At 42.0% G+C, this 13,115-nt stretch overlaps 1 protein-coding gene across 1 annotated transcript in view; it reads right to left on the bottom strand.

Moving 5' to 3' along the window:
• NR1H4 (nuclear receptor subfamily 1 group H member 4) overlaps positions 1-13,115 on the bottom strand; it is a 338,233-nt gene that overhangs the window by 226,610 nt on the left and 98,508 nt on the right. Inside the window, exon 2 of the mRNA XM_085653893.1 lies at positions 11,413-11,549. Coding sequence (XP_085510019.1) covers positions 11,413-11,497 — 85 coding nt within the window. The 5' untranslated portion in view covers positions 11,498-11,549. The remainder of the gene's footprint in view (positions 1-11,412; positions 11,550-13,115) is intronic.

The raw sequence follows: 13,115 nt of genomic DNA, 5'->3' as shown, positions 1-13,115 counted from the left end.
GGCGGGTGAGTGGAATTCCGCAGTTGCAAATGAAATCAAGGGCTAAATGTATGTATGTGTTCATTTTTGTATTGTCCTTTAACACACAGCGAAGTTGGCAGTGCCCAATTATACAGTAAACTATCAACAGTACAAGTACCATTGTGATCAAACGGCTATGTATGTACGTTTGCATGTATGTGCACGTAAAGAGTGAACCTGGCCAAACGCTAACAGGTCACGGAACAGGGTCAAAGGCAACGATGAAGCTATCGTGTGAGTTGAGGAGAGGCTGGATTCTAAGAGCCAATGCGTTCATGCATTATGATGAAGGGTTGCACTGGTGCTGGTCAGCTTTTGTACTGGTTCTAGGACATTTTACTGTCGTTTTTAAGCTGGCACATGCAATAGCTGATAAAGGAGAAATTACTTTTGCTTTAACTGGTTGGTGCAAATGTTCGTTCAAGACTGGTGCAAAATTGCATACCAGCAGTACAAAATTATTTTCTTTTCCCATGGCAAAATTGAGTGGCACAACTGCAAATGTGTCATCTGGAGATTGGATATTACTTGATTTAATATATATGTATTGTTTTTGATACCACAAATTCACTGAGATGTTATGAATGCACTTTACTTGGAGATAAAAATTTCTGGAACACGACAAGTAATAACAGGTAGTTGCGCTAAGACAAAAAACTTTTTTTAAAACACAACAGAAAATAAGAGAGTCCACATTAGTACAAATAACTTTCTGAAAAAGTTCGTTTTCTAGAGAGTTTCACAGGTTAGTTACAGCCCCTTTTAATAACTTATTTAGAGCTTTTAAAATGTGGAATTTCGGGTTCTACATGTACGGAGAGTTTCATCTATGGCTCCTTTAAAGGAAATGGTGAGCAGGCTAGCCTGAAAGGGTGGTTTCTTTAAATCATGGATTTAGATATGAAAGAAGATTTTAAATTTAATTCTTCCTTCCAAAAGGTAATGTAGATGTCTCCAAATTGAGCAGATGTGATCAAATGTCCTATTGTAGGAGGTGTTTATGCCTCCAGAATTGAGAGGAGCCTTAAGAATAAGAATAGTATGGGAAGATTGAGGGACGTCTAATAGGATGGCCTTGGCGGAATCCACTTAAGAGCGATTGTAAAGGCTGCTGTTCTCATTTGGAATGTTGGCCAAAGGTGTTTCATGAAGACTGAAGTTGTCAGATTGAGCTAATCTGTTTTGTAAGTATATACTTCTTAATGTACCGCAGGAATAGAGTTTTCAACGCCTCAGCTCGAAAACCCAGTTCATAGTCTGTTCATCAAAAGGCTTAATGAACATCTTGCCAAGACTATCAATTATTTCAAATTAAAGCCATCTTTTAGAAGGATGCATCTTGAGAACTACTGATTAACAGTACAAATCAGTGACTAACAGAAGAATTGTACTAATTCAAATTAATTTCCTGCTATAGAACTGTACAAGTTGCATACGTGCACGTGTGATTTGTGAGAGGCACGAGGCCTAAAATAAACATGCCTATCGCAGACTTTTGGAATGTTCGCATATTTTTTTAATTTCTGTAAATGCAAGTGGATGGCAAAAAGTGGAGAATGTACCTGCAGCATTTCTGAGAAAACAGTGTCCAAAAGTGGTTTACACCAAAAAAGCAGTAGGTTCCTGATTTACAAACAAGAACGAATGATTTTCCCCGGATTAAGTAAAAACTTGGCACATTGTGAGAAATTGCTGTTATAGTTACTGAAAGAGCCAGCCTCTAGCACGTGGTCTGTCCTGTCTCCCAAGAAACCCACTTTACCCACTGGTGATGTAGAACGAGAATTGTCACAGAAGGAAGGGTTAATGTGAGAGGATCCAGGGAACAGTTGTCGGGTGTTTTACAAGTCAAGATAGAACTTTAGGCCTGATTTAGATCTTGGCGGACGGCTTACTCCATCACAATGGCAACGGATACCCCGTCCAACAAAATATAAATCCCATAGGATATAACAGAATTTACATTTCGCCAGATGGGATATCCATCACCGTTGTGACAGTGTAACCCATACACCAAGATCTAAATCAGGCCCTTTATCTATGTAACCGTCTCCAGTTCTGTTATTTGCTGCAAGAGGAAGTACTGCAATTGACAGTGATCACACTGGGCATGAAGGAGGAGGACTTTACCTGCTGGGATGTGTGAGGCGCTGTTTGAGTGAGGCCCTGCGTTCCAGGAAATACTTCCTCTTGGTGAATCTCGTCAGATGGTTCCAAGTGTTGCTGCTCTTAGAACTAGTGCTGTGGTTCCATCCAATCCAGTGAGGATTACCTATGGCACAGAATACTGCCACCTCACTAGCTCAGTACTTACCATCTCCAAGCTCTACTGTAATAATGTTCAACAGATGTCTCCTTGGGTCCCCTCCTGTATTGTTTAGTGTTCCATTGCTCCCCAGTTTGAACTATAAAGTACCTCTACATGCCTACTGCACATTCTGGACATTCTCAGAGAGTGATCCATTCTTCTGACTGGAGATCAGCTAAATCGGTTTCTGTTACTATCTCATGAGAGCACCTCCCCCACTGTTCTACACTTTTGTATAAGTAGCCAAAGCTGCCACAAAGGAGAATTGGCAGAGTAGGCATTATGCCCCGTACTCCAATCAACCCCGGGCCCTCCAACCCTCTAGCAAAATGTCTTTATAGATTTGTTTTTATTGAAAAGCAGACCTGTTGTATTCATTATTAAAGAGGAAGCTTATATAGACATACCACTGGTGGAGCAGGATGCCGTGTTTACACTTTCCCTGGAAGACAGATTCATTTTTATGGTCTGACTTGACAGCGCAGCTATCGCCAGACAATTATGTGAGTATCACTAGAGTGAAACTTTATATCCACCAACATGTTGGGAGCCAGGAGTATATGTTTTGATTAGGCAGATGCAGTGTGCTTCCACAAAAAAAGTGCTTGCCCGCCACTCAGCTATGATCATTTTGCTTATTTATACAGCTGCCTGAGACTGAACTTTCAGGGCTAGACACATGACATTGTAATGCTATTAAAATATATTCGATAACCAGATAATTCATGTTGTTTTCTCTGGTAGCAGCAGACATGGGAGGAGGGCAGTCATTAGGCTACACAGATTTTAAATCTGGCTTGACAGTGCAGCTGTCACCAGATTTTTTAACCTACACCAATATTATTCTAGAGTTCTTTGCTTCTACACAAATACATATCCGTTCCTATGCCATCCACTTGTACTGCTTCCTGTTACAATACAATATTCTTTTTAAAGCCAGGACTATTAGCATTGCCACTGCTTGTTATACTTATAAAAAGTGCATGTTGGGCATGGTAAATGCAGAGGAAGCTTCCAGACAGCCCCACATAAGTTTTTGCAAGACTCTCCAAGACTTCTGCCAAGCCAGAGAGCAGCAATAAATCAAAATATTCTTCCATCCCTTTGGCCATTATGCAAATTCCTTGAACCTTAGTTGTATTAAAATGCTCCTAATGCATGCTCCAGAGTCATTTCCATGCTCATCATACATGCCAACATTTTAGAAGAGGAAAGTGGTAGAAAACAAAAAAATAATCAGGAGAATACATTTCTCCCGTTGACATCTATTAAAGAAGAGGCAATTTGAGGTGGGAGACAGACATATTAAAGGCATTTTTGGCTTACAAAATCCATAGTATCCCACCAGAATCGGGTCTATTGACACGTATGGTTGATTTTACACTATATATGGAAATGTTAGTGAAGCACTTTTTGGGCAGGGTCGCCCCTACATGGTATGCGGACATGTTCCCCTACCCTGACTGCATGAATAGCTGGTATTGGGACTTTTATTTTGGCCATAGTGTCATGCTAACCCAGGGACTGTGAAGAGGCGTAACCTTATTCCTGAAAAGTGCATTGACCTGTCCTGTGACCTGGAGGGATGCAGCAAGTATGCCCCCATAGTGGAAAGCAGACTACTGTCCCTGTCCTGGGTATTGCACATAATGTGGCGGTGGCGATATACCATGTTTTTGAAATTGACAGCATGACTAATTATTTTTATATGTGTTACTGAAAGTGTGGCATACAGGCCACTCCTGTGTAAAATTCTGTCCCAGAACCTTGCGCTAGCATCCTGTGTGTATGTCGACTGCATGTATAGTAAACATATAGCGCATGTGCAGTAGTAATGCTCTGAGTGTAAAAGAGCCTGAGTGCCAAGCCAGGGGGATCAATTTTGGCTACTCCTGGTTTGACACAGCACTCATTGCAGGATAAATACACCTTCACCAGACAGTGAAAGTGTCCTGCCTGCATTCCCGAGGGTGGAGAACCAGAAACTGAAGTCAGGTGGATGGAGACAGGCCTACCTTTAGAAATTCCCTGAGGACTTTGATTAGAAATGGCCTGGTGATTGGTTCTTCCCTAGTACTGCTGTTTGATTGATGGTAGGTGTGAAGGGTGGGACTGCATTTTCTGTTGCTCTATTTAAGCAAGTTTATAGGGCAGGCTTGTCTTTTTGTCTGTCCGTGATCTCTGCTTCAGAGAGGCTGATAACAACCAAGTGCAGAAACCTCACACTTCACTGTGCCTGTGTTGTAGGCTCTCCAATTTTGAGACAATCCCAGTGTTACTTGCCTACCTGCTGTGAGAAGCATTGCTCTACTCAAAGGCTGTACCTAAAGAGCAGAATAAGAAGTACACTTGAAAGAGAACCACCCCAAACCAGTTTTAATGTTGGTGACAATGGATCCGCACCCTTGTCTATAAAATATTAATAAAAGTGGAACTGAAATCACTTATTTCCAGTTACTAGTCCATCATGACTAAGGAACGGAGTAATCTGCAGAGTACTCAGGGGCCCCTGTGTAATCAGAGCAGATGTCTGCATGACAGCCAGTCTCCACAGGGTGAGGAGACATCATCTGAAGTTTGACCTTTCTTCTGGAGAGCTGTAGGTCTGTCTAAGAAGCTTATCTGCCTCTTGAGAGAGGGAAGGTGTCTGCCTGGCCGTGTACAAGGAGAGACTGTCCAGGAGGAAATGCATACAGTCTTCAAGGGACTGAGGGACACCCAGGGAAAGCGGCCTATCTGAGAGTGGAGCCAGGAGGGATGTATGCTGCTGAGGGCGCCCCTAGCCTCTCAGACAGGGTTGCTGGCCATAACCGCTTCAAGCCTTCCTGAGCGCATTGGTCCAATCAGTGCTGCATCTGCCTGCAATGGCCTGATAGGTATGCAACTTCCTAAATCAGCCCAATCAGGGCTACAACTGCTGCAGTGACTGCACTGGTCAAATTTGGCTACAACTGCCCTGATGACTGCACCTGCCTGACCGGGACCACACATGTTGTGGTGACTGCGCTGGCCCATCAGGGCTGCACCTGTTGTGGCAACTATGCCTGTTGACTATGCCTTCCTGATTGGGGCTACAACTGCTGATGTCATTGCCCCAGTCCAATTGGCATTACAATGGTAAAAGTGACTTCACTAACCCAACTGGTGTTAGAACTCCTATAGTGACAGTGCTGGCCCAGTTAGAGCCTGTACCTGATTTGGCTGAATAGCACAGATGGAACTAGCTTCTATTCTGTGGTTGGACCGAGCTACAGCAGCCGGGCCTACATCTGCCCATAAGTGTCTGGGACGCTGCTAACCGGAGGACTAAGGTCAAGCATAGCATAAGACACAGCCCCATACTTGACCTGTTCGGTGGCACTAGAGACTGTATTCACTCACCACAGCCCTTCAACTTCAGAAGGAGGGCAAGCCCATTAGATCCAACCAGGAAGAGTGCAAGATATTAAATTCAATGTTCACTACACCATCAGAGGTAAGAACCTTGAGAAATGTGAGTGAGTGTGGTCATTTGAATTGTGAACTAATTGACACTTCATCTGAGCATGAGCCATGCAACTGCCCTAACTGCTGGGAGGACAATCTATCACGGGGTCACCTAGTTGTGATTAACAAAGACAAGCGCAGTTCCACAAGAGATCATCATAGCCATGATCACTGCCCAGTATACTGGATTAAATTGTGTAGTATTTAGTATTACTGTGTGATTAAAATGTACTTTTATTCTTAAAAATCAAGCACTTGGCTGGGCACTAATGTTATTGTGCCTGCTGGTTGATTACTGAGTTCTGAGCTCGTGCACCCTCACACTACTGCCCGAGAAACCTGCACCGCTCACCTTCGCTATCCCTAGAGTTAACTGCAAAAAGGTTGTACTTGCAGAGTCAAGGTAGGATGGATAGCAGAATACAAGTGGCAAACGTCCTCAGCCAAGAAGGTTGCTCCCAATAGTCGCTGCCTGCCCAGTAGAGTGGGTATCCCTACCATGTCACCAAATATGTTTTTTATTTTACTTTTCGAGACAAGGAAACTGGTTCCCTGAGGCCTAAAATGGCCACTCCATATATCTGTTAATGTTGAGGCCAGCCAATCAGATTATCTTTTGAACTTGTGGTCTCACAGAACTTCTGAAGGGGCTAGGTAGCTCTATTTTTTAACATAAATTTCTTTAAAACTACTGAACGGATTTACATAAAATTAAAATTCCCTATGAAACTAGCGCAGGGGACACCTGTTTTAGGACTTCTTCTTTCTCTCATCCCCCACTTGACGGATTTCCAGGAAGAGTTGAGGTGGATTAAATTTTATTTAGGAAAGTTTCATGAAGATTTATCAATTAGTGCCAAAGTAGCAAAACAAAAAATGTTCTTCCAATGGAAATTCTTTCTTAATGCTGCGCTCTGGCAAAATGCATGATCAGTGAGAAAGTTGGGTAAATATGATTAAAAAAACACTATAAAATCACTGAAAAAAACAAAGTTTAAAGTGAGGTTATAGTTAAGTCTGTTAATAATATCTAACTTTACCTTAAAAAAACACTTTAGAAATTTACTTAAAAGACGTTTATAGTGACTTTATAGTTAAGTGAAAATGTCAGTTATACCGTAACGTTTTTAACTCAAGAAAAGACTGAAATCCACCTGATATAGTTTTTCTGAGCTAACTATAACGCGTAAACCGTCCATTCACTGTTTATGACCTCACATATTATATCACTCATGACATGTTCAATAAAGCCAATACAAGCCAACGAATAAGAAGCAAGTATAGGTAAATGACAATTAAGCCTAACAATGGTCTGCAATGGGTGGGCTGCATGCTCACTGTACATTTTTGGTAAACCCACAATCAGTCTTCCAGAACCAAACACCTTGTGTACGTTTTTGGTAAGCCCAAAATCAGTCTTCCAGAACTAAACAGCTTGCGCTGTCTGGTAGGCGAGACCTAAAGAGGCACGTAAGACTATAAACATGGATCTCGTCCTCTGTAACTCATTGATGCTGTGGTTGGTACTGAAAAGGCTGCTATCAGGGGAAAATAAGAAGGAAAACCTTAGAGATCATATAGGTGATAATTAAAGTCAGAGGCGGATCAAAAAGCATTTTGTCTGATGCTACTTCACCGTGGTGATAGGTTAAGGCAGCACTTGCTGCGAACACCTTTTACCACCATATTAAAACAGCAGGTTCAGAGGCAGTAATGTGTGGAAGGAATGCTTGTGCACATCTGTTGTGTGCACTTTGTTGTGGTGTTGGTGTGTTATGTTGTTTTTTCTGCTGCTGTGATTTATGCTGAATTATTGCAATTCAATATTGTGTTGTCCTGTGGTTGTTGTAGTGCATTCTGTTTTGACTGTTTTGTTGTTGACTACATTGTTTTATCTTAATTGTGATGTTATGTTGTCTGTTGTATGCTTTTGTATTATATGGTTGCTTGCTGTGGGACCTATAAAGGTGTGTGTTGTTTTTTGCTGCATATGCTGCAGTATTTGTTGACATAGCTCGAGTAAACAACTGAACATAACATCATATTATACCTAAAGCAATGTAGCAACCCAATTAAAACAAAACAGGGTGCAACAAAATACAACCCAATAACCATAGTACAACACAAAAACATCACATTGCGAAACGGAAGCACAAAAACTCAGCAGCACAAAAACAATGTAATACATTACCACTCCAACAAAAATCCACACAAGAGATATGCACATTCTTGTCCACATGACCACCTTGAGACACCTGCTTTCCTAATACAGTGGTACACAGTGCTGACGCCAAGCACTACCCCAACTTACCACCAAGGACATGAAATAGTGCCAGCCAAAAAGGTTTTATGATTTGGCACCCAGAGTCTGAAATTCGAATTCATTATATTTATGTGCCTTGCAAATGGCTTTACACAAGGAGCTTTCTGGAGAATTCTGGCCATGGCACATACCATATTTTGCATTGGGATTTTTGTATGCAAAGTAAGAATATTTGCTAGTTAGTTTTAGGTCTCGCCTGCAAACGCAGCGCGAAGCGCTGCTGTCTGCCAGCGAGATCTATTGTTGCTGACTTGCCTCGGAAGTGGGACAGGAGATGGGCACGCTCAGGCTTTTGGCGGATTTGAGTTGGTGTACGCGCTTACAGCCACATGGCGTGCACATCTCCTGTCCCCCTTCCCTCGCAAGCCAGCATGCAGTTTCACTTTCGTTTTTTTTTTAAACTCGCCCTTTCATTGGAGCGGCCCGCAACGGCAGGTCCGCTCAGGAAACAAACATTGACACTGCCTTGGAGAATCCCCCACTCACCCGGTCTGCGGAGGTAATCCTCCTGAACGGCGGCTGGCTGCGGCGCTCCCGGAGTACTCCAGCTCCACTACTGCAAGCACGACGCGAGGCTCTCTCCTTAGGCATGGGAGCCCCGCACAGCTATCTGCCGCTCTTCACCCGGGCCCCCTCCTGGGACCCGGGACTTCAGCTCCCGCACTTCCTCTCTGGCGCCCGTGGTGAAGAGGGAGCCCCGGAAGGGGACAGGCGCTGTCTGCACCGGCTGCACGCGCCGCCACAGGGCATGCGAAACTTACTGGTACCGCGCATGCGCGGGCAGCCCTCTGTAGCATTTGTAATTTCATTTCACCTTCCGTCTGTGATCTATCTGAATGCTATCCATGAAACCGTCCTTAAGCCTCATTTCAGCTGTCTATTCTTTTCAGGCTATTTCAAGTTATATTTCTAAGCAACTGATCTTCAGAACAATCATGTCACCACACCCCCAACTCCTCCCACTGGCCTGCTTGTCCTGAATATCAAAGTCAACCCTCCTGTAACACAGAAATTGCTAAAAACTTACCTATATTTCTCATACGTTTATTCCTACATAATATTACTATATTTTATCATAATACAAGCACACACAATCCCACCCTATAAACTTTCCTCCACTTTACTCAACACAACACCACTCCATGCTAAAGTACTGCACTCCACTACACTCTATAATAATTTCCTCTAGTCTATACTACACCACTTCACTGTACCACACTACACTCTATAGGTCTACATTAATAACATTTGAGCTAGTAATGTTGCATTAATATTTGCTACGCCAAAAACTCAAACTTTTACTAATGCGAGACCTATTGCATTGCAAATGCTTGTTTGGTTGAAGCTACGTAATTTCAATAATTAGAAGTCTTTGAGTAGATTGATGGAAACCTTAGATGTGGTTAAATGTCTGTAGTTGCAATATAGTTTGTGGTACCATTGTATTTTGCTATTCAGGGGTAAGAAAAGGTTATCAAGTTGCCGCACTGCGAAGGGGTCTCAAGATGGATTGTGTTTGCCGACACTTTTGCAGCTACTATTGGGTCCTCATAACTGCCTGTCACCAAATGTTTTAACCCCAGAATATTATAAGGTTATACTATGCAAACATATCAATGTAAGGTGTAGTCATAACAGTGAATGTTAAAGGAGGTATTTCATAGATCTTTTCAAATAGCAACACACCATGTTATGATGTATTGCCATTTGATGTGTTGTTTAGCGGTATGGTCTTTACATGGTGTGTTGTGTAGCTGTGTATTGTATTTTATTGTATCATGATGTGATATGTTGTATTACACTATATCATAATATAGTATGGTATGAAACAGAATTGGATGGCGTGGAATAGTATCATATTGTATGGATTGTGATAGCATGCTATCAAAGCCGTCATCACAACCCCTGTAATAGACACCAGCTTGGTGTGGTGGCCGTGTCGGTATGAGGAGGAACACTGGCCACATTTATACTATTGTCAGCCGTGTTTGTGGGGGCTTGAGCGGCCATGTCAGGCCAAAGAGATGCTCTTGTGGGGAGATCACACATACATTCTGCCTAGCAAATGTGCAGTGATCCAGCGGAGGATTGAACCAAGGTGAGCCGAGTGCACAAAATACATCACTTCACCCTTTTCTTCACCCAAGAATCAGAGAGGAGTTTGATTGTGGGCTCCCTCCCCGCACGACATTATTGCCTAAATATATCATGTACATTTTGGTTTAGTTGGCTTGCAGGGACTGAGGTATATGAGAGCAGCAAGCACTATTTTTAGGAGCGATGGCACTATTGTCTTTCCGCATAGTGTTGTATGTTATCTGAGTCATTATGTTATCTAAAGATCCAGAAAGTCATTTCTTTACACATCAAGAGGTTAAGATAGTGGCACTTGTCCTTTGGCTAACATTTGTAGGGTAATCATATAATAGGTCAAAAAAGATAACACATCAGACATTTTATCAAATGAAAACTGCTTCCATAAATAGCAAACTATCTAAAAGTGCAATCAAAAAGTCATTCCTGAATTTAAATATGAGCTACTTAACAACTACCCAATCTGTAGCCACCAATACAAAGCTGCAAGAGGTTCATCTTCTAGTTTTGTTTCCTGGTACAAGGTCATAAACATTTTCAAAGTAATTTGCACAAATGACCTTGAAGTGGTGCCACTGTAGTACATGCAATCAAATCATCCACGTGCAAACCAGTAACACTCGATTGAAGAGACAGCTTGTAACATACCGAAGTTCAATTTAAGCAAACCCATTTTCCATAAAATTTCAGGCTTGACAAATATGTACTTTTACGAGGCAAGTTAGTTATAAATTGACCCACAATGGCTTTCAACAGGATCATTTAGACTTCTTTCTGAACATAGCAATTATAACCCGAAACATTTACAAACTGCTAGATGTTTAACCTTGGGAGTATATTGGCGCTGCTGCAATAAACTATGACTTTATTGCTCTCGAGCAACTTCAACAACATTGGCATACATTATGAATATGCATTATAAGATGTGCATTTCTCAAAGATGGGAGAGGTCTCATATAAGAACAATCGTGACAATATTGTATCCATTTATCTGAGTGTCCAACATAGGTCCAGCAGGGCTGAGTCCATGCCAGATTTTACAGGAAATCCACGTAAAATAAATTTACAGTCAATGAATCTCAGCAGCCACTTACGTAGCCAATGGTTATCGTGAACATCTGACATGGAATCTACCATGCCGACCTGACATTTCCTGGATAATCAGTATGATATTGCTTACCAAGTAGGTAACTGTCTTCTGAAAGAGAGTACTCATAGCTCCGTGGAGACCGAGAGGGATCAAGTAAATTCATTTTTGATTCCATCCAGCGCTTCAACCCGGTCTAAAATCTCAAACTGGAATGTGGAAGGTGGCCCCTAAAAAATGGAAAATTTGCAATGACTTTAGATAAAACATTACACATGTTTAACTTTAATAATATATCAAATTCTCAAGACCTACCTTTCCTGCTTTTGTTTAATGAGGCTGAAGCTTTAACAAAAAACCACCTGGAGAAGTCTAACTAAAAAAGCAATACTTTTTATTGTGAAGAAGCGCAAAAGAGGGAGGTAGAGGCAAATGTGAGATGCAACAAATAACTGGGAGGTAAAGCACAGCAGAGGAAAGGAAGGGACGTAAATTAGGTAACGCAAAACTTATTTATGGTGACTGTAAAAAACTGGATTATTATTTGATGTGGGTGACAGCCATCTCAAGGGATAACCACAATTCTTGTGAAAGTAAACAATTAAAATCACTAAATTAACCTGAGCTCAGTACCCTGTTAGCTATTGCACAGAGCAGACTGGCTTAGCTGAGGGCAACGTGTAAAGTATTTTATGCAATACCAAAACAGTAATAAAGTTAAAATACCAAGCAATAAAAAATCCCAAACCAAACTGAAAAATGAGGTTACATTTAATAAATAAAATTACACCAAAATGACAAAAGGCCAATAAGGGGGAGCGGACATATGATTTAAAAAGAAATTAAGCCAGAAACATAGCGAAAAAGTGATGCAAGAGTGATAGTTAATGTTGGACTGGGACTCAGGTGCAATTTCAGGCTGACTGCAATAGAGACTGAGTAAGAGACTGAAAGTGGACCTGTCCTGGTGAAAGTCTGGAAATCAAAAAGTTCTAAAAAGTTTCCAAGTTCCACCGGTCTGGAGGAAACGTTTTCAAAAGTTTCCTAACTTTCTTCTGGTACCCAAACTTCCATAGGAGTACACTTCTAAAGCCTCAAGTGAGGCATTTGGAAACTTGCATGGTGTCAGACAGAGGCCAACAGGAGTGTCTAGTCTAGGTCCAATTGTTGCTGGTCAGCTAGGTACTTCCAGGAAAAGGCCTCTTGCAGGTTGTTGTATCCCTGTAGCCACACAGGTGATCAGCCAATTGACTATGCCTTTGTTCTGAATACAATGACCAGTCATTCAAGGCTCCTAAGGGTCACAGACAGCAGGTCTAGTCCTCTTCTATTCTTCCACAGGTCCAGAAATGGTTCTGATGTGATGCCTTGGCAACCCTAATTTTGCCTGGCACTGGGTATAGTAGAGGGAAGTGAAGACTCCCGGGTAGCCCCTAATAATGTGGTATAAGTTCCCAGGGAAACCCTACACACTTTTTTCAGTAATTCCTGTTCCTGGCCCAAAATGCCATGTGACCGGGCATTTCAATGTGGTAAATGTCTTCACCATTCTAAACATGGACTCTGAAGGTTGTGGTTGCATAGGGGAGTGCACTATGGTTATCACTACTGTTCTCGCACATCTAACACTAATATCCAGTTTGAATCAGGCACTGTACCCACCAGAAGCCCAGAGACATACCTCTGGTAGGACGAAAGCAGGGTCCTTCAGCAACCAGACACGGGATGCTAAAGAATTGTCCTGGCCTCCAGTTCTCTCCTTTTCAATTGCGCCAAAGTGTTACAAGTGGCTGAAT

Source organism: Triturus cristatus, chromosome 4_1 (genome assembly GCF_964204655.1).
Source record: "Triturus cristatus chromosome 4_1, aTriCri1.1, whole genome shotgun sequence".
Lineage (NCBI taxonomy): Eukaryota > Metazoa > Chordata > Amphibia > Caudata > Salamandridae > Triturus > Triturus cristatus.
The sequence above is the reverse complement of the archived record's forward strand: the minus strand, read 5'-3'. Positions and strand labels throughout refer to the sequence as shown.